Source organism: Phoca vitulina, unplaced genomic scaffold (genome assembly GCF_004348235.1).
Source record: "Phoca vitulina isolate PV1807 unplaced genomic scaffold, GSC_HSeal_1.0 scaffold105, whole genome shotgun sequence".
NCBI classification, from domain to species: domain Eukaryota; kingdom Metazoa; phylum Chordata; class Mammalia; order Carnivora; family Phocidae; genus Phoca; species Phoca vitulina.
The window spans coordinates 1,276,996-1,300,144 of record NW_022589808.1 but is presented as its reverse complement, the minus strand read 5'-3'; the positions used below and the strand labels follow the sequence as shown (position 1 = coordinate 1,300,144).

Sequence of the window (23,149 nt, the reverse complement as noted above, 5' to 3'; positions counted from 1 at the left end):
CTTCCCTTCCCTTCCCTTCCCTTCCCTTCCCTTCCCTTCCCTTCCCTCCCTTCCTCCCTGCCTTCCTTCCTTCCTTCCTTAACTCTGCCTAATGTGGGGCTTGAATTCATGACCCTGAGATCAAGAGTAGCCAGCTGGGTACCCTAGTTTCTCTTACGTTGGATTAAAATATAATCTTTCAGCTTTTTATTTTTAAATGGTACACATATATATTTCTATTTGTATGTAACTTAATCATCCCCCCCCCCCCCCCGCCAGTTCCTTTCTCTTTATATATATATTAGAGAGATTTTTGGAATGATGCTCACTAGATGTTAACATTTTATTTCCAGGATTTGGGGTCATTTTTTTTACTTTCTCTGTTTTTTGTATGGCTTGAATTTTTTAAATAATGAACATAATTATTTCTGTAAAACACATTTTTTTTTTAAAAGATACTCATACTATTCAAGGAAGGCTCAGTGGTCACCAAAATCAGCAATAATGCCATCAAATGGATGAGTCATTCTTAGTCTTAGATACCATAGTGTGTGCCTTAAACTCCCTAATTCTTAATTATTTAATATTTATTAAGTTTTTAAAAGATAACACTATAGGGGCACCTGGGTGACTCATTCGGTTAAGCCTCCAACTCTTGATTTCAGCTCAGGTCATGATCTCAGGGTCATGAAATCGAGCCCCACATTGGGCTCTGCGCTCAGGATGGAGTCTGCTTGCGATTCTTTCCTTCTCCCTCTGCTCCTCTCCCCTCAAATAAATAAATAAATCTTTTTTTAAAAAAGATACTACTGTAAGAAAGTAATTGTTTGACTAGACAAAATTTGGGAGAAAATTACAGCATAATTTGAGGTCATGCCAGTGGATCCTTATAGCTGTATCATAATATTTATTTCAGCAAATTGCTAATATATCTGCTTATATCATTTCAGTATCTATCCCATGTTGTCCTATCCTATCAGAGAATTCCCATAAATTTTGTCCCATGAAATGTTAAGGGTACAATATATAGAGTGACTCCTTGAACCTATGGAAGCAACTATTTATCTAGAAGACAAATTATTCCTTATACCTACAGCTTACTTTATCATTTACTTTTAGCTTTTACTTTCAGTCTTTCCTTATCTAGAATCCTGGCAGAATAAGTTAATTATAGTTAAAATAGAGGTAAATCATAGCATAGTATTTATTATCAGAGGCTTTGGAGTCTGATGTCAGACCAGTGTTGAGTCCCTGCTCAGCTCCCTATTAGCCCTGGCCAAAAAATTTGAGCCCTTTATAACTGATTTTCTCATCTGTAAAAGTGCATGTAATACCAACTTCAGACAATTTTGATCTTTAAGTGACATAATGTGTAAAATCAGTTTGTGATAATGTTAATTAAAACAGAAAACTAACACTGGCTTAAATAGATTGGGATTTTTTTAATCTAATGTAATAAGACCAGGCATAAGCAGTCCAGAGTTGGTATAAGTAGTTCAATAATGCCATCAGGGACTGGGATGTTTTTCATTGTTCTGCTCTCTCACCCTTAACTCGTACATGGGCTTTGTTCTTAATATTTTGCTTTATAGTCACACAATATCTTCTGCCTCCTCCTGGGCAGAAAGTAGGAGAGGAAGGACCAATGACAAAAGTATCTTCCAGTGAAACTTTGCCTTTTTATTGATGAAACAACATCCCTAGGAACTCTTCTGCCTACATCTCATTGATTAGGCTATCCTAGTTGCAAGGAAGTCTGGAAAGTTAACTGCTTTTAGCTGGGCATATTGTCACCCTGATCAAAGTTGGAGTATTTCTGCTAAGAAGGAGAGAATGAATATTGGGTAGGCATCTTATAATACTGACACTGTATGTAGTTTTTAGTATGGTAATTAATAACTGAAAACTGCGGTTCTGTAAAGTTACTAATGTTTCTACCTAAGTTATCTTTATTCCTGCATTGTCAATCAAAAAATCATACTTTTCTAGTCTAATGGCATTCAAGGGAAAGCCACAATCCCTTGAAATGAAAGTACTAAACAGCTCTCTTCAGGGTACACGTGAGAGTCTCTTATTGGCCTTGAAACTAAATTTGCGATTATTTTGTTATGAATAATGACATCACGAGCATCTTTGCAGATTGTATTTTTATTATACCCTGAATTCTTTCTTATTCATTCCCAGGAGTGGGATTACAGAATTAAGGGTTAAATATTTCTGTGATGTTTCTCCAAAGTAATTATATAGAGGTACAAAACCACCAGCGGTATATGAATGTTCTTTAACCTCAAATAACATTGGGGCACATGTTTTTCTTTAGGTTTGATTGATCTAATATTCTATAGAGGTAAACCAGTGGCACTTCCATCATTTTAGTGTGTATGTTTAAATAAGTAGAAAGATACAGTGTCCTTCACTTTTTAAAAATACTTGTTTTCTCTTCATAGGCATTATTTATTTACTTACTATTTTTTTTCTTTTGGCATGTATAGATAATGCGGCATGAGAAAATCCAAAGAGGCACAGTATGATCTGTTCCCAGAGTCCATGGTGGCAGTTGTGGAGCATGTTCACATGTTTTAAACTAAATCTTCTCTGCCATCCAGCCTTAGAAGTTCTATTTTTCCTGATGCCACTGAAGGATTTACCCTGTTTAATAGGACTCAAACAATTTTGGAGAGAGGAACTTTTTAAAAAAGAAAACAAATACAATTTCTCTGGTAACTACGTTAAAGTAGCAGATAAAATCAGTGCTTTGCTTAATAAGAATGATCACCTTTTGATGATTTTCATGGAGATTAATTATTACAAATTTTCTCTTGTTCCTCCCCCATCTATAAAACTTTCACTTTAAAATTTTTCAAACATACAGTGCAAACCTTTTTAATCATTCTTGATTTTTTTCTCTTACTCTCTTGCAACCTAAAACAGAATATTAAAAAGATGGCTTTTAAAACACAAGTATTATTTGTCTTGCCTTGCTGCAGAGAACATATCAGGGAGAGAGAATTGCTCTGCTTAGCACTCAGTGTTTTACAAAAACCTCATAGGGAGCACTGGTCTCAGTATAGCACAGAGGGAAAAATGGGTGAGTCAAGCGACAAGATATAGAATCTCCTGAATTAAATCTTTGTAGAATAGTCATTCAAAGGCACCAAATACAAACATACTTATTTGAATAAAAGCCAAAGGGTGTATGGAGTCAGGGTGGATTAATTTACTACCAAAGGAAGATTTGAATAAACTGAATAAACCACTTCCTTATATTAATGAATATAAGTTAAAGTTCAATTTATCCATTGTGCTTTAATCTATCACAATAATATGATCTGCTTTCAGTAATCCATTTAATTCTGTTTGTTGGCACAACTTATTGGTTGCTGCTTTTTCTTTTCTTTGCAGTGTATGGGGCCATTTTTGCTTGTCTTTAAATGAAATGTCAAATAGTTGTCATGGAATTTTTCTAGTTGCTAACTTAATGTGTTCAGTTTTGAAATCCAAGTGTTCATTGAAAGGCTTGTCACTGAATCCATTTACCCACTTGGTTTAGAATTGGCCTAAATGTTATTTTATCAGTTATTTCTCTTTCAGTTGAGTGAGCCTTCTCATCACTAAACTTTTAGGCTTATCTTTAAAAGTTTCAAACACTATGTTTTATTTGTTCTCTAAATTGGTTTCCTTTTTTTTCCAACACTTATTTCTTTATACCTAACTAAACTCATGAATAATATCTATAATAATGATCCCAGAAAGAAAAGTGTATGTCAATAAGTTGAGTATATGAAGATCAAAATAATATTGTGTTAAAACGGCATATTGTTAGCAAGTAAATATATCTGCTCTGGCCATACTGCCAAAAGTCAATTGGAAATATTTTTACTTGTCATAAATTGTTAGGCAGAATTCCATATTCTTATCTTAGCTGATAAACTTTGTTTTGATTTTAGGCTATTTTCTTTCTAAGAGGTCTTACGTAGAGGTCAATGTAGTAATTCATATCACTCAAAATGTGTATAATTTATAGAAAGGTCTGTGGTCTAGAATGATACTGCTGTCCAAAGTGTTCATTGTCTTCTGAGTAGTTTGACATTCATAGAACAAAAAGGGTCCTTTATTCAGGTTTTCTAAAGACAAATTCTAAACAGAAAAACAGTAATAGAGTACTGCCTCTTTATCATGTTCAGAAATTGAAAAAATACATAGCCTCAAAGGAGATATCTTTTAATAAGCAGCATCAGTAATTTCTATTATTGCAAACTGCATGGTTGACTTTCTCAACTTTAATATTCCAGTTGAAGAAACTGAAATCTTAGCCAAACTGAAATCTTCAGCCAAACCTGTGTTTTAAATGTGCTTTTTGGCTTTACTTTAAAAATAATCTTTTGGAAAAACAATGATAGATCATTGACTAACTAGTGATCCTTTGAAAAATGTTGGTTTGTTGAATTCTGCATTTCCCTTCGTGTGCTTTTTTTCTTTTCTCCTGTCTCTTCTCATTCTGTAGATTCAGATCCAGGACATACAAGTGAAAATTGGGGGGAGAGACTTATATCTTCTTACAGGACATACTCAGGTAATTAGATTATCAGGGGCACCTGTTTAGCCAGTGGTTTCTTTCACATTTACAAGTAATTATTGTACTATAAATAACTTCCTTTCAAACCAGTATATAGATATCTTTGGTTAAATAAGTGAATTTACATGAGTGACACTGAATTTTCCAGTTTTTGTTTGAGGTATCTAGTGCATCATATGCCACATAGTAGTTGTATAGCACAATGTGGGGGGCACCGTTCACATAGAAAACAATATAAAAGTCAGCCCCTTGGCAGTGCAGCAATCCCTATGGAAAGATACCCAAGGTCTTTGATAGCTTTTGCTCTGTACTCTTCACAAGATATACCAAGGCTGGTCTTGATAGACTGTTATCTTATGCTTTAATCATGCAGTGGTTTTGTTTGTTTTTTTAATTTTTGGTTGAACTGTCTTTAGTCTATTGACTTTGCTGCCCATGTTGAATTTAACAGTGGATTAAAACACTAGCTTTCCTGGAGAAATGCCATTACCATTAACTGGGTTGAAACAACTCTATTTGGCTATGGCACCAGGTATAATACTTGATAATTGCTCCAGATAGAAAAATACAGGAGAATATATAAAAATACCATTTAGTATGTGAAAACTAATTAGTTAAGTGTTTTGATTATCCTTTTTTTTTAAAAAAAAAAATGGGCTTACATTTTTATCTCTTGACTTTTTTGTAATGTAAAATATTATTTAGTCCCTGGTATCCAAGTGTCCAGCTTTCAGCATATGATATTTAGCTATAAAAACTTGAAAGAAACCTTCTGTTTTGGGTATATTTTTTATTATTTTATAAATTTGTGGGGTTTGGGTGAGGGTGATATAGAACCAAATAATTATTGTTAAAATTATCCTGAAAGCTATTAATTGAACTGATAAGTCTGTAGTATTTGGTTATCAAAATTTGGGGGTGAAGGACATGTTTACAGTCAGCATTAAATTTAAAAGGCCTACACTTACTGTGGAGTTAGGTGTATTTTTCTAAAACAGGACTCCCCAGGGCCTGGGTGTACCTGAAAGAGCTATTTGGGATGAAACTATCCATGATCTGAGTATCAGTGCTGGAAATCAAAACATACAAACACCTAACTTTTAGAGATATGTATAGATGCTTTAGAACCGGAGAGCAATGGCAGCATTTTTTCTCAGAATTGAAATATACACATTCCAGCTGAGTTATAGCTCCATTGCTCCATTCTTTCCACAATCACTGCTTTGTGGGAAAGTATCATAATCTCTAGTTTCTGAGACACTGATTGGATTATGAACCTGTTCCCCAAGAAAGAAATTTTGTCTCTTCTCCTTAATATACTCTACACTTAATTGAGATGTGACGGTGTTGACCTTTCTGTTTATTCTGACAAGTCCTGAAAAGAAAGCATTAATTTTCATAATTATAAGACTGAGACATCTCTATATTTCTCAAGTTCCTCTGAACCTTGAAATAAAGAATGTTGGATTGTTCAAAATCCATTTCTCTGTTTTTCTTTAGTCTTAATTAAGTAAAGCACTTGGATTTTTCTTTCAAAATCTCTTGAGTGGCTCAGGGGAATTTCAAGTCTATAGGAGACTATGCTAAATGAGCACATGTGTCAGTATGTTTAAATTTTAAAATTCTGACCCATTATTTGGACAAATAAGTACATATTTCAGTTATACTTGAGAAGCACCAAATTTTCTCAAATTTATATGATCATTTTTTATTTATGACAGACCAGGAAACAAATTCTTCACAGAATAGATCCCAGACAAAGTTTCATTGAATGCTTTAAACTTGAAAAAGCATACTTTGGGATGTATTAATCTAACAAAATTTTGAAGAATGGTATATAGTTATCGGTAATGTAGCTACCAGCATCTGTTTTCTTACTTTCTTTTCCTATCTCATGAAAACCATGAACTCAGACAAATGACTAAGGTAACTCAAAGAAAAAAAAAGTCCAGATTGGATACTAGTATCTAATTTGAATTTTTTGCTTGAATATTTGGTATATGTACAATTATATTCTTTTCCAAAATGTAATCATTATGTCTTTGATCATTTGGCAGTTGAATGCTAAAGTGAATTTATAAGTATCTCACTTTTTCCTGTCAACTCAGTATGTATCACTTTAGAGCATATTCTTTTTAAAACATTGCATGAAAATGCCGTTAGGAAAGCAGAAAATCCATTATTTTGCAAATATAAAATTTTCCCCCAAATTTTAGAAAATATTTTAAGGATAGATTCTATGTATATTTTCTTCATTTTGTTTCCTTCAATTACTAGATTTTACTTTTTTAAAAAATTCTTTCTATAAAATTTTTACACTTAAATATTTTAATTTTAAGTAAGAAGTACGTTCATTATATTTAAGGATTTGTTATTTAGATGGAAAATCGTTAAAACAACAATTACGGTTCCTCGTTAAATATGAGAGAACCAAAGCATACAGAACATTATTCGAAGAAAGTAAATGTTACAGGAAAAAAATGGGCTCCTCTTAAAAACCTGTTAAGGACTTTTAATTAACAAATTTAGTAAGTTAGGTGAAGTACTCTGCTGAAACTGGATTTATACTAAATCAGGCCATTAATGATTAATTTCTCATTTCATTAATGAGGAATTTGAAAATAAAAGAATATATTAGAACTATTAAAGGCTGACTTAAGTAAATCTTGAAGTTTTTTGTTTTTGTTATGTAAAATATCAATACAGTGGACATTTTGGAGCTATCGAAGTTTGAGTGTGATTTGTGGGCAGCAGAATTTAAATATTCTGATCTCTTAATTTTTCTAGACCATTAGGATGCCAGCCATTGTATCCTAATTAAGTGGTGCACTGCAAGAATTACTACTTTAAGTTCTTATGCCTTAAATAATAATATTTAATAATATTTAAATAATATCAAACTATTACTGGTTTTTTGAAACTTGATAGATGCATAAAAATGCTTATTATCTCCTAGAGTAGTCTACTCGCTGGCCCCATCTGCCTTAAAAAAAATGCAATATTGACTACTGAGCCTTCCCTTCTTCCATTTTTGCTGTGTTTTACACTTATTTTTAAAATTTACTTATTTATCTTTGTAGCCTGTCTTTGCAGGGACCCTCAAACCCGGATCAGTAAATCTCAGATATTTATATAGGATTTCCCAAGAAATAGATGCCTAGACAGTTAACAAGCAGACCCTCTGCATTAGCTCTCACCTGAATTATCTCCCAGAGAAGTCCTACAAGATAGATACCTGCATCTTGTTGACTTACAGAATCCAGTTCCATCTGAAATTCCTGGGACTTGATGGGGAATGCTGGCTGTACTGCCAAAAGATTTCCCAAATAGCTCAACCTAAGAGCTGGCTTTTTGATGGATCAAATCTCTTTGAGAAAAATTCTTAAGACATTTTGGATCTTTGCAGAATCTCTGTTAAACACCCCCACCTACCTACACACACACAGAATCTTTAATTTGCTCAGTTTTAGCTTTGATTAATATCATTCCGTGTTCAACTATCCTGTGTCTGGAATAAAGTGATCCTTTGCTTTTTTACAATAATTACTTTGTGTGATGAGACTTGTCTTAAATACTTATCTTGTTAGAAGATTGTACAAATCATCAGTGGAATTAGGGAAGTAATTTGAAGGAACATTGCTGTAAGGACTTAGCAATAATTAAGAATAAAATTATAATGAATGAAAGAAGTTTCAAAGATAAAATACTAAGGAATGTTTGAAATACTATTGAAGAAGTTAAATTTTATTTTATTTTATTTTATTTTTTTTTTTTTTTTAAAGATTTTATTTATTTATTTGAGAGAGAGAGAGAGCACATGAGAGGGGGGGAGGGTCAGAGGGAGAAGCAGACTCCCTGCTGAGCAGGGAGCCCGATGCGGGACTCGATCCCGGGACTCCAGGATCATGACCTGAGCCGAAGGCAGTCGCTTAACCAACTGAGCCACCCAAGCGCCCTGAAGAAGTTAAATTTTAAAAGAACAAATCATTAAAATACAAATTTTACTAGGAATGAATTTCCAAATGTTCTTAATTTTCAGAAAACAGTAGAATTAATAATATATTTTTTTCAAAGCATTCAGGAAGAAAACTGCTTATATAATAAAAGTCTAGTGCTCTTTTGTCAACATATTGCTGGTCTGTATATTATACATGTTTCTCATACACGTGTATAGCATCTGTTTTTTTTTTTTTTTAAGTTTTCCTATGTTTTGCTTTTCAGTGCTTACATTTCTTTCAAATTCTTACATATTTATTAATAATTCCAGAGAAAGAAGGTCCAGAAAAGAAGAAAACAAAAAAGGAAGCTGGAAATAAGAAGTCCACACCAGTTAGCATTCTTTTTGGTTATCCACTCTCTGAGCGGAAGCAGATGGCACTTCTCATGCAGATGACAGCAAGAGACAACAGTCCAGGTGACATCAATTTGAGTACATGTGTATTTTTAGTTTTACTCAGACTCTCTACCCTTAACAGTTACTACTTTAAACTTTTGATTTTACATTTTTCTTGGATTTAATAAAAATTTCTTATAACACGTTTGTAATTTTACATTTATTTGTGTGATAATTGTCTATTTGTGTATCTTCCACCAGATAAGGATCTATACTAGAGCAGGGATCTTTGCACTTAGCGGACATGCAGAAAATATATGTCAACTAAAATGGGTAATTTAGAAATGGCCAGTCGACTTGAGAAATCCATTGTAGCACTGTGTGCTTTCACCTTACTAAAAAACCTTTTACCACAGTTTCTGTAAAGCTGCTTCTAGCTTTATAGTTTACTTTTAAGTTTGCTAGCACCCTGCTGATAAACTGGTAATCTTACCACATGAGTACTTCTAGAAGCAATAGTGTAATCCATTTTTTTTTGTTTGAGATCTAAATTATTTTAAAAGGAAAACATGTCTGTAGCATACTATGTAAATTTATCTTGTATTTCATTGCACACTTCCAATTAAGGTGGTGTACTACATGTATGTGGGGGGGAGTTATTCCTATACTGTGCCCTCCAAAAATAATTAGATGGGTTACAGCAGAACCAAAACAACAAGGGAACAAAACCACCCAACCCGCTAATTAATTAAAGGAGCTATAAAAAGGTAGATAAAATCCATATAGCTGGGCTGAAATGGTAATATTGGGCATTGAATGCATTCTGGCAACAACACAAAAAAATTTTAAGTTGTACAATTCTGATTGATTGATAAAGTAAATCAGTTTTGTCTAGAGAAAAAAAATTGGCTCTGAATTCAAGGCATCTTTATATAAGATTTTGGGTAATGTAACAGACCCTGTTGAAATGCATTGAAAAGGACAGTTGACTCTAGTGAGGTTTTCTCATATTGGCTCTTTTTTTTAAAAAAAACTGTGACAACATGGTAAAATTCTTAGAGTTTCTTAGTATTATAGTTTCCATAAAATCATGATCTGTCTGGTATTTTTTACTAATAAACACATTTTAGGTCTTCCTGCTTTTTTAAGTAAGAGCATGTTGTTTCGGGTTATTCTCCTACCTTTCCACTCGCAATTTCTGAAAGACTATAGCCAAATTAAAGATGTTATACATTGTTAAAACTTTAAATGTTTCTATAAAATGTTGACCTTGTGTCAGATTTTATTTTTTTAATTTTTTAATTTTTCTGAGAGAGCAAGCATGTGTGAGCCTGGGTTGGGGGGCAGGGAGCGGGGCAGAGGGAGAGAGAGAATCTTAAGCAGGCTCCACGCCCAGCAATGGGCTTGATCTCATGACCTGAGCCACAAGAGTTGGACACTTAACCAACTGAGCCACACAGGCGCCCCGAGAAGACTTTTGCTTTCAAAACTCATTTTCTTAATACCAGGAACCTCCATTCTTAAAATAAATTAAAAGACAAAAAGTAGGGGTGCCTGGGTGGCTCAGTCATTAAGCATCTGCCTTCGGCTCAGGTCATGATCCCAGGGTCCTGGGATCGACCCCCGCATCGGGCTCCCTGCTCCGCGGGAAGCCTGCTTCTCCCTCTCCACTCCCCACTGCTTGTGTTCCCTCTCTCGCTGTGTCTTTCTGTCAAATAAATAAATAAAACCTAAAAAAAAAAAAAAAAGACAAAAAGTTAATCTTGCCTCATCGCTAGTATTTCTTCTAGAAATTTTCTAGGCATAAACATGCAAACATATACCTTTTGTTGTAGTGTGTATTTCTTGTTTTGTGTGTGTGTGTTTTAAGTAAACTCTACCCCCAACATGGAGCTTGAACTCAACAACCCCGAGATCAAGAGTCACATGATCCACCAGTTGAGCCAGCCAGGCGCCCTCTGTTGTTTGTGTTTTTAAAATACAAATAAGATCACACTATAATGCAGTTGATTCTTTTCATTTAAGGATTTTTAGCCAACTTTATTATATGTCGAACTAGAGTGGAAAGCTTTTGAAATACAGAGTTGGTTGCCAAAATATAAACACACTTGCAGTTTAGGGTTCATTATTTTATCCATTACATAATTAATTTTCCATGTTTATATTATGTTTACCCTGATTGCCGTTATGGACAATACTATTATTTTATGTATGGGAATATTACTTTGAAATGGCTAATAAAATTTTGTATGAATTCCTTGCAAGTTGTATGAAATAAAAAGTATGTCATTTCGTTTTTAAGAAGTTGAACAGCTAATTTTCTTAATAAATAATTTGACTATAAAGATCATAGTAAAATTCATGGGGCACCTGGGTGGCTCAGTCGGTTAAGCATCTGACTTCAGCTCAAGTCATGATCTCGGGGTCCTGGGATCAAGCCCTGTGTCAGGCTCCACACTCAGCCAGGGAGCCTGCTTCTCCGTCTGCCCCTCCCCCTACTCCCCTGCCCCTGCTCTCTCTCTCTCAAATAAATAAGATCTTTAAAAAAAAAAAGGATTATAGTAAAATTCATTTATTCATTTAACAAATACTGCATGAGTACCACCATGTGCCAAGAAGTCTTCTAAACAGTTGAGAAACAGTAATGAATAAGGTAGATAACTGTCCTTGCACTTACGGAGTTGTACATTATAGAAGTACAGATAGGAAACTGTTACTGATGCAATGTACATTAAAATCCAAAATGTAAATTTTAAACTTTTTTCTTATTGAGGAAAGAATGATAGTACTTTAGTACCCTAATCATGTCAGTTTGCAAGAAAATTACATGATGCTGGAAATTTATTTTCCATAGACTTTTTTTCTCTTAGAATAGTTGTTTCTTTTAAATAGTTGTGAATTTTCAGAATTAATTATTAACACTATACATGTGTCTGGAATCCTTAACTGATTGAGAAACCTATTATGTGTTTTGTTTTGTTTTGTTTCGTTTCCAGTAGTTCTGAAATTGGGACAAGAGGGAAAACTTTGGGCATCATCTTATTTAATTTTTTTGTTTTTGGTATGGAGATCAGAACAAAAAAATCAAAGGATGAGAATCAAAGCAAAGCAGAAAAAATTCTCTTTTATCAGCCCCCTTTTTAAAGGCCTTCCCAGGCTGTCCTTATTTCTTATACATCTTAAGCTTCATTTTTATGCTAAAATCATCCATGACCTCAATTTGCACTTAATATCAGAATAGAACTCTAATACTTTGTCTGAGTTAAAAGTATGAACTCAGGCCTTCAATGTCATTTCATCTAGGTGCTGGAATAATAGAATAACATGCCATGAAAAATACGTTGTTGTTTTTTTGTAGTTTATCAAATTATTCATTGAGCAAACACTTTTAGGGCCTATACTTGATATTTTGTTATCACTTTAAGCCAATTTTATGAATTGACAGAATAAAACATTTTTTCTAAATTTTCTCATGCAATATTTGATAACCCTAAAGGAAGACCTACTCCATATATTTGGTTAAATTATTAATATATCATCTAAACCAAGTTTTGGAGTGTTAGGGTGAGAAGATATTCCCCCATTCCAGGAAATTGCACATTACAAACCTTTCAATGAATATAGAAAATATCAGCCTTAGAACTTTTGTTAATTTCTTTTTTTTCTTACAGATTCCACACCAAATCATCCATCACAAACAACACCAGCCCAGAAGAAAACTCCCAGTTCCTCATCTCGACAAAAAGATAAAGTTAATAAAAGAAATGAACGTGGTGAAACTCCTTTACACATGGCAGCTATTCGAGGAGATGTGAAACAAGTCAAAGAATTAATAAGTTTAGGGGCAAATGTGAATGTGAAAGATTTTGCAGGTAAGATTAGTAATTGAAGACTAACGCTCAGGAACTCAAATTTATCATCTAGACAGATTTCTTATTAAAATATAATGTGTATTCCTGTATTCCTCTTGCTGAAACAAAAGTGTTCTAAAAGTGTACTTTACTACAAAATTCTTTCAGACTGTGTACATAAAACCCTGATCCTCTGCTGAAAATTCCAAGTCAAGAACTACTCAAATTTTTAAATATTAAACTTCTATTTTAGTTGACATATTACCATAAAATTCTTTATCCAATTTAGGCTCTATTCTAGATGAATTAGAGTTATATAATGTTTTCAAAGTGTTAATTCATTCATAAGTCTTTCAAGAACATTTATTCAGTTGAGCATGAGGACTTTAACAATGGTGGTGTTTCATTTTAATTACTCAAATACCATACTAGTACATTCTTACTGTAAAGAATTCAAACAGTAAAAGCATGTAGGGAACAATATAGAGATTCCCTTTAGTTTCACATACTACAATATAGTTTCTTTTTTTGCCACAAAACTATTGTTAACAATTTCAAGGTTATCCTTTCTGTGCATTTTTATTATATATGTAAAATGAACATTTATTCGTAAATAGGCTTTTTAAAAAAATTAAGTCATCCCATCTATATTATCAGTCTGTAGTTCTACAACCTGCCTTTTTAATCTCTTACAGGCATTTCTGTCAGTACATACAGGTAGTTCTATTTTTTTCATTTCAACAGCTGCATATCATTCTGTAGTATAGATTCCATGGACAATACTTTAGTGAACACTCCTATAGAAATAAGTGTTATAGGGGCGCCCGGGTGGCTCAGATGGTTAAGTGTCTGCCTTTGGCTCAGGTCCTGGGATCGAGCCTCACATTATCGGGCTCCTGACTCAGCAGGGAGTCTGCTTGCTTCCCCCTCTGTCTCTCCCCCTGCTCATGCTCTCTTGTCTCTCTCTCAAATGAATAAATCTTTAAAAAGAAAGAAAGAAGTGTTATAGAAGGATTTCAGAATTTCAGAATGGAACTGTTAAGGGGATACATATTTAAAATTTTTGTAAATACAGTCAAGTGGCCCCCCCAAAAAATCTTTTATCAATTTACACTACCATCAAGAGTATATAAAAGAGCCCTTTTCCTCACATCTTCACTGAAACTGGATATTATCAATTTAATTATTAACAATCTGACAAATGAAAAAAAGACCTTATTTGGATTTTCTTAATCAGTAATGACAGCGAATATTTTTTCTAGTGCATACTATATATTTATGTGTATATTTGTGACTTGCCAGATGGAGTCTTTTGCCCATTTTTCTTACGGCAGTATTATTAATACGTAAGAGCCCTTTGCTTAATGTAGGTTTTAATTCTCTATCAAATATGTAAAGGTTTTCACTGTCTGTGGCTATGTTTGAATTTTCATGTCAATGTTGTTTATTGTACTAAAGTTTTAATTTTTTATGTAATATCGGTTAATCTTTTTGTTCATGGATTCTTCGACTTTTTTTTAAGAAGGCCTTCTCTGTTCCTATATTATAAAACTATATCCCTTATTTTGTCATTTCCAAACTTTATTTTTGTTTTGCTATTATGGGGAGCCCTATTAGAATACACCTGGAATTTATTTCTCTATTTGGAGTGGAAAAGAGGACAATGAACAGGGTCTGCTTTAAAGAATGAAACTTAAAATGCATAACACCCATTCTAGGCGAAAACTTGGTGTTATATATCAGAAACCAAAAAGTACTTTGCTCTAACGATTCCACTTCTAAAGACTTACCTTAAATATTTAGTCATGGCTGTGCATGAAGATTTAGTTGTAAGGATATTTGTTGCAGCATTGTTTTTAATATTTTAAAAATTAGAAATAATCTGAGGTGCCTAGGTGGCTCAGTTGGTTAAGCGTCTGCCTACAGGTCAGGTCATGATCCCAGGGTCCTGGGATCGATCCCCATATCAGGCTCCCTGCTCCGTGGGGAGCCTGCTTCTCCCTCCCCCACCCCTACCTCACCACTCCCCCAGCTTGTGTGCTCTCTCTCTCTCTCGAATAAATAAATAAAATCTTTAAAAAAAATTAGAAATAATCTAAATGCCCAGTAATAGGATCTTGCTTAAATAAATTATGGTATATCAATCAGTGTTATACTGTGTTACAGAAAAGTGTAATGACATGGAAGATTATTTTCACTGCAGTAAGTAGAAGAGGGTTAAACAGCTTTCCCAGTTTGATTTTAAAATTATAAATCTAGTGGTGCCTAGGTGGCTCAGTCAGTTGAGTGTCCAGCTCCTGATCTCAGCCCAGGTCTTGATCCTCAGGATCATGAGTTCAAGCCCTGTGTTGGGCTCCACACTGGGCATGGAGCCTACCTTAAAAAAAAAAAAAAAAAATTATTATAAATCTAAGAGGGAGAGAAGTTAGGATTTATACTAGAGTCTTCAAATTACTACATCTGGGTGGTGGAATTATGGGTGATGCTTCTTTTCTGCTTTGTATTTTTTGTTTTCTAATTTTTCTTTCATGAACATGTAACTTTTTTTCATCACCAGAGTTACTGCAATGGTAAATTTATTTTAGTTAAAGTAGGTATTAAGTCTGGAAAAGATGAAAACCCTTAAACATGGGGGTTTTTGTTTGTTGAAATCCCCTAACAACCTTATTAATATTTTTATATTCTTCTGTTCTTTTTCCATAGTTTAGATGATTATTAAAAATTACAGCAAGTTTATATTGGATAAGCTTAAATGTTTAATATTTTGGTAAAATAATTTAGCCCCAGTGGAAATAATGTTAACATAAATGAACTGTCTGTAGAATTGGTAGTGTTCTTAGGTGTTTATTTCCACTAACTTGTTCATCATTCCTTTTTCCTTCTGTGCTATGTGCATTAGAATCAGTATATCTCACATGGCTATGTATATAAAAAGTACATATTTTGAATTAGTACATATATGTTAAATTAATATTCTAACTTTAGGCTGGACACCATTGCATGAAGCTTGCAACGTTGGATATTATGATGTTGCTAAGATACTTATAGCAGCTGGAGCAGATGTTAATACACAAGGATTAGATGATGACACTCCACTCCATGATTCTGCTAGCAGTGGGCACAGAGATGTAAGTATGATAGAAAAATCAATATACATTTGCAAAATATTAATTCAACCCAGAGTCATTTATTTCACTTTTTAGTCATACCGTCTCATTTCCTATTTCACTCGATGCCTGGTCAGCTCATCTATGTTTTATTTTCCCTTTTTTCTGCCTTCTAATTGCTAATTCCTATCATAGTCAGATTTAGCATTATCTTTTCATAAAATCTATGTAACTGGACAATTAAACAGGTTGGCAAAATTTTTATTGCAAGGCCTTCTACTGTCAGATAACAAGGTACAGTGGTTGAAGCAGATTTTACTTAAAGTAAAAATTTTACTGAGTCCCCCTGCCTATATATTTTTTAGACTTATAGTATTTAATGATCTCTTGCTATACAACCTTCATTCCTGAATTTTAGCAGACATTGTTTATTTAATATATTCAGATGACTTATGTGTATAGTACTAAAACATAATCAAACATGATTATATATGCTTACAAACTAATGGCATCTTTGAACATCATGTTTAATTTGTTTTGATATAATTTTATGAACCATGGTAGGTTTTAAATCCATTTGCATTTTCAGTGTTTGACAAGTTGATATCAAAGCTAAACCCATCTTAAAATAAAAAAGCTAAACCCATCTTTGTTGTAATGAAGCTCATGTTTTAAGTGTGTTTAATGCTTAAATTGCATTGCAGTAATCTGCATGCAATGAGAACACATCAACCTGGGGCACTGTTAGCAGTGGTTCTAAAGCAGGATTTTGTTTTCAAATAAATAGGTTTTCTCTTTACATAGTTTTTACTTTTGTCAAAGAATATTTGGACATAGTTTAGAAAGTTAAAAAGTATTATTCAGCTTCTAAAGATAACCGTAGGCTCCCTCCCGTTCTTCCCCATTTCCCAGTATCTTTCGCCAAAAGCAATTATTGTAGGTTTTTCTTCTAGTAGTTAACCTCTGTATTTCTAACAAGGTGAAACTGTCTTGCTTTTTAATTTTTAGTTATTATTTATTGACCTCCTGCAAAGGATTTTATTGCTGCCCAGAGACTCACAGAATCTATAGTATCTAGTCTGTACTAGTCTATACTGTACTTTCTATAATTGTATTTTCTTTTTTGGATTTTTTATTACCTGGGTTAACACATTCTTGTTCTTTTTTTTTTGTTATTTAGTTTTTCCATGCATCTGTTTTTGTTCTTCTTTCCTCTCTCTGACATAACTCTAAAATGCCTCTAAGGTACAGCACATTGATCAGCTTACTGTTTTTGAGAAATACCTGTGGGATTTCTCATATCCCTGTATATAAGGTATCTTGTATCCTGATCTAATTGGGACTAGTTGCTCTCTACATCCTGTAGCATAGATGCTATCCTGGAATATTGCTTTACCGTTAATCCCATGCGGGATTCTCAGTCTCTCCATGAAATTTCCAGTTCCTGGGTGCCCATCTTAACTCTGAGGATATTAATTAAATGGTTTGCTCCACTTCCTGCATGGTCACAGATTTCCCCCAAATCCTTCACGTTATTGCTCTGATTTGGTGTATTTCTCACATTAGAGATCTTTTGTTAACTTGCGTTCATTCATATTTGAATGAAGCTCTAAAAAGCCTGATTGACAAGATGTGTAATATCCAGAGCATGTTGGCTGGTGGGCTTCTCTGTAGTATGTCTGGTGGACAAGATGTCTTGTTTTGTCAGAAGTCTCCTAAATGTCAGTATTTGTAGGTCCTTCTCTTGAGACAGTACTTTCTCCAGAAAGCAATATTCTATGACATAAGAATGTTTTCTAGCACTTTAGAAGCCAAGCATAGGGGGAGTTTTTGTTTGACAGCTGTGAGGAGTGACTATAAACTCATTTTGTCTTAGAGAAACTTTTATTCAGTCTTCCTGACTTAGGTAAAATACCATTAAACTGTTCTCCACTGTGCTATCTAAACCCAGAAACTTACTCTTATTTTGAGAAAAACCTCTTCTTCAAGGTTGGGGAAGGTACATTTTCCTGGTTTTGAGGAGAGAAGAGAAGAGAAGCAGTCATTACAATTAGTACTTCCCCAGGACCTCTCAAAGGCCTGGAAGTTTGAACAGTTACGTGACCATCATATGCCAGGACTATCAGTACTCCCATCTCATGGCAGCCAGCATGTAATCCAGTTCAGAAATCCTGTTTTAGGGTTTTTAGAGTCTGCAGCTAGGACCACTCTCACATGTACCATAGGTTGGGTGCCCTGGGATTCTGAGACAGGAATTTGCTGGTGATTGCAGAGGATGGGAGGAAAGAGGGATGTCAGGAACAACACCTGTAAAGATGTGACAGGAGCAGGATAGAACAAAGGAAAAAGCTGAACTGCGGATGCACTTCTGAGATGATCTGATTTGAGGTAAGGGCTAGGTCTATGTGCCCCCACATGGGGGGGGATGCAAGCTGCTGACGGCAAGGAGGCACACCCCTTAAGTGCTGCCGCACCCTTTGGCCATGGCAGTTCCTGGTGAGGAACTTAGCTAACAGTTGTTAGTGAGCAATACTTCCAGCATCTGAAGGTATAAGTATCTTGGTATAGAAGAGGGTATCTGAGCAGTGCACAACATCTACTATAAACTTCAGATGGAAGCTTCAGCCCGGCACTGTTAATGTTACCTGGCCCTGTTGATCCATATGCAGCTGTCCCTCCACTCCAATCTACAGTACAGGCATGGCCCAGAGAAACACACACCATTTCCCACCACTAGTGAGCATGCAGATCTGTTTCCATGACCGCCCTCCTTCCTTGCTTATCAGCAGCAAATCCAATCAACCCTTCACCCTCAGGTTTCTCTAGGCAAGAGTCGGACACTGGCCTTTGTGAATCCAAACTCCTGACACTCAGGTAAAACTTTTATTTTCATGGTGACCTAATCCCAAGTGAACCTCATCCGGTATAAGGTCAGGAAATTCCCTTTTTAAAAAAATGTCCTCATGTATTGTTTTCCTATTGAATAGACGAGCGATAGTGATAAAAGAAGAGGAGAAGAAGATTTGGGTATCTTTTAGCAAGTCTGGCATTATACGCAGCATTTCTTTTTAAGCTGGATGAACACTTAGTCTTCACTACCATCACATTTAATATCTTGTACTCTGAATTCCATGAAGTCAGCAATTTCCTCTGCTTGAAACTGTGCCATAAATAACATTTTCTTTGAGGAATATTTGAACAGTCTGCATGTAAGTGGCACCATTTCATTACAAATGAAGATATAATTGCTTATTGATCTGAAAAACATTTGGAACTACTGAAATTTTTTATATCAAGGAAGACTTGATAATGGAGTGTCACATAAATTATTTATCTGAGGTTCTTGTTACTTTGCATTTTCAGGTAGTTGCATTTATTTGTCTTCTTTGACTTAATAGGTTTCAGTGAATATTTCCCAGAGTTAAATAATACGAAAAACCAACTGGGTGACAAAAATGAAAATTAGATTTTTACAGTAAGAAAAATCCTCAGTATTCACATGATAAAATGACTAGGGTATGAAACTAAATATGAGTAACTTGCCCTCTGTGATCATTTATTTTGTGTTATTTTGTGAACTACATTACATTAACTTCTCACGGCTGTATTTGTGTTTTCACTGTGGAAAAAGAAGTGTTCTAAAGGTTTTATATGTATTGATTCTTTTAATCATCACAATAAGCAAATAAGCTTCTGGTGTGTCTTGTTAAGACTGTGTGGCCTAGGGGTGCCTGGGTGGCTCAGTAGGTTGAGCATCTGCCTTCGGCTCGGGTCATGGTCCCAGGGTCCTGGGATCGAGCCCCGCGTCGGGCTCCCTGCTCAGCGGGAAGCCTGCTTCTCCCTCTCCCACTCCCCCTGCTTGTGTTCCTGCTCTTGCTATCTCTCTCTCTGTCAAATAAATAAATAAAAATCTTTAAAAAAAAAAAATGTGTGGCCTATTACATTTCAATACCCTCAGCCTCTCTGTGAGCCTGGAGGAGCATTGACATAAGAAGTCACACTCTTGCAGGACACTCCCAGATTTATCAAATTAATATGACTCCAAATTAAGGGACCAAAAGGGACAAATCTCAATGTCTTTTTTTAAAGTTTATTTATTTATTTATGTAAGAGAGAGAGCACAAGTGGGAAGGGAGAGAGAATCTCAAGCAGTCTCAGCAGTGAGTGCATAGCCTGACTCAGGGCTCGATCTTAGGACCCTGGGATCGCTACCTGAGCTGAAACCAAGAGTTGGAAGGTTAACCAACTGTGCCACTCAGGTGCCCCTTAATCTCACTGTCTTTTTAAGACAAAAAATGAAATGATGATTCAGTAATCTGGGAGAGTTGTTATTTAATACAGTCTCCACTCTCTAGTGAGAAAGATAGGACATGCTTTGTAATGTCCTAGTTTGGATTTTGATATCACCTCATACCTTTCTGCTGGAAAATCTCTCTTTTTTTCTTTCTCTTTAGCAGCAAACATCCTCTGCCTTACTTTCTTTTTTGACGTGCAGTAGAAATTTCAGTGTCAAGCTGCCTATCTAAAAAGCCAAATTTTACTCTGGTTGAGAAAAAATGGAATTTGAAGTGAAAGTAGATATGATGTGGCCTCCAGTTAACCAACTATGTGGTTTTGAACGAGTTACTTTTCTCCTCTGAATCTCCATTTCCTCATTTTTAAATTATGTAATAAATAATATCTATCTAAAGGGGATATTTTGAAGGAAAAAAGACACTGTGCTTGTAAACACACCTTGAAATCTAAAATGGTATAGAAATGTCAGAGGTAAAAGAGTATATTACTGTTTTTCAAATATACCCAGATATTTTAGAAACTAAAATTTGGAAACTGAAAATACTATTTTTCTTTTTGACTTTTTTCTCTAAGGTATTTTTCATGATTCTCGGAGTTCTAATTTTGAAGAAAAATGCAGCCTATAAATGTTATTTTTCCTAAACTGGTTTTTGCTTACTGTTGGACCAGTCTTTTCTGCTCCCTTGACAATTTGTATATGCCTGTATGATAGCACTTACAACTTTTTTTTTTTTTTTTACCGATATATGTTTCCTGCACTGCACTGTGAGTACCATGCATACAGGCTTTTTTGTATTGATTTGTGTTAGTGATCCCTGGAACTTCTTGTCACATAAGACTTAATATTAACACATCATAATAAATTCGCCATGGTGCATGTGTAGGTACATGGATGGGTGGATGAATACATAAGTGACCAAAGATAAGCAGAATACCAAAGAATTTATAAGGCCTGACAATATATAGGATACATTTCCTTTTCCACAGCATTTATCAGAAAGTGACTTATTTTCTGGCTGTGGTTTTTTTTGTTTTTTGGGTTTTTTTGAGAGAGCATGCACATGGTGGGGGAGGGGCAGAGAGGGAGAGGATCTCAGGCAGACTCCACGCTGAGCACGGAGCCCAAAGCAGGGCTTGATCTCAAGATCATGACCTGAGCCGAAACCAAGAGTCGGACGTTTAACGGTTGGAGCCACCCAGGCACCCCAGCTGTGATATTTTACTGTACTTTTGCTCTTCTTTTTAAAAGCATTATTTATAGTTTATCAGAGATGAATTTTTTTCTCTTTAAAGTAATAAACATTTCCTAATTTCTAAATATAATGTTAAAGAATTATGCCTTGTTAGACATGTTTCTATGAATACAAGTTTCTAAATGTGCACAGAGCTGCAAATATTTCCAGAGGCTGACCTTTGAGCTCCTATACACAGAGACTCAAACACTATTTCCAGTCTCTCTTCAGAGGGAGACTGGCATGCTACTTTTAAGAGACCTTTGCTTTTCCTCCTACCAACATGCCTAGGATAGTAGGAGTCACAATTCAGAGCTATTGAGAGCTATTTTCTCCTTGTTCTTTTACTTATGCCTAAGGAGGAGGAGGAAAATGAGAGCCACCAAACTCTCATGTGTATATATCTGTACCATTTATTACTAATCTCTAAGAATTGGATTTCTTCACTCAGTAGTACAACTGCAACCATCCATAAAACATTTCTAAGATGGGAGAGGCAGAAAGATAACAGTTTTGTGTCCTTTTCTAATTATTTAGAGTAAGAGGACTAACAGCTTATTAAGAACCTAATCTTTAGCTTACCATTTGCAAGTGTATATAGTACTTAATGACATACTTTGTAATGCTTTATTCCTAGTTCTATTTTAGTTACCTATCTCTAATTGTTCATTGTTTTTACCTGTTTTAAAATTTGTTCTCTCTTGTGTTTTAAACAACTTTAAGTTACTTTATAAATCCTTTTCAGAATAAGTAATTATTTGCATATGAGGATAATCTGTAAAGGATTATCTAGGTTGGGGTTTTTGTAACATGTTTGAATTAACCAGCTGTCCCTGACTCATCATAGACATGTAATAAATATTTGCTGATTATTTCCTGATGGGTGCTGAAAGTTTTCAGCAATATCAAGATCCTGCATTCTATTTTCGTATCCTAGGGCTCTAGCCTAAGGAAATAAGCCTAAAAATGTAAAATTTTCAACTTACAAAGATGTACCCTACAGTATTATTTATAATAACTAAAAGTTTTTATTTCTGTAACTTCTCAAACTCCTAAAATGGCAGTAAGAGGAGACTCTAAATGACAGGTACACAAGGCCAAAAACAGAAGAAACAAGAAAACCAATATTTTGGGAGATGGAAACTAGGAGAGTGAGTGGTTACTTATCTAGAACAGGGTTTGGCAAAATTTTTCTGTAGAGGGCCAGATAGTAAATATTTTAGATTTTGCTGTCCACGTGCCGCCTCCAACATCCTTTCCTTTCTCCTCCCTCTTTTCTTCCTCTCTCTTCCTCTGAACTAATTCTCCTTTATGAATCCTTTTTAAAGTAGCAGAGAGAGAGGGAGAGAAAGAGAATCTTAAGCAAGCTCCATCCTCTGTGTGGAGCCAGATGCGGGGCTCGATCTCAAAGCCCTGAGATCATGACCTGAGCCAAAATCAAGAGTCGGAAGCTTAACCAACCGAACCACCCAGGTGCCCCTAAGGTATTTTAAAAGAATATAAAAGCTATTCTTCATCAGCAGGCCAGATTTAGTCTATAAACCAAATTTGCCAACTCCTGATTTAGAAAAGCAAAGAAAATTGAAACCAGAGCCATTCCAACACAGAATCCCAGAAAGAGGATTTGATGCTACCTGGAAGTGTGTACCACCTTCTATTGGTACTTCTGGAAGTGCCTGTTAAGCTAGAACTGAAAACAAGAGAAATGGATCAAAGTCTTTTTGACCCTTATATCCCCTTCCTAACTTTACATAGCCAAATGACTGCACCTCTCT

At 34.9% G+C, this 23,149-nt stretch overlaps 1 protein-coding gene across 2 annotated transcripts in view; it reads left to right on the top strand.

Annotated features, from left to right (window-relative positions):
- Positions 1-23,149, top strand: part of ANKRD12 (ankyrin repeat domain 12) — a 123,754-nt gene that overhangs the window by 48,322 nt on the left and 52,283 nt on the right. Inside the window, exons 4-7 of one of the 2 annotated variants that reach the window (XM_032397856.1) lie at positions 4,484-4,552; positions 8,823-8,969; positions 12,560-12,760; positions 15,725-15,867. In XM_032397856.1, coding sequence (XP_032253747.1) covers positions 4,484-4,552; positions 8,823-8,969; positions 12,560-12,760; positions 15,725-15,867 — 560 coding nt within the window. The remainder of the gene's footprint in view (positions 1-4,483; positions 4,553-8,822; positions 8,970-12,559; positions 12,761-15,724; positions 15,868-23,149) is intronic. The other variant, XM_032397857.1, reaches the window with a different exon arrangement.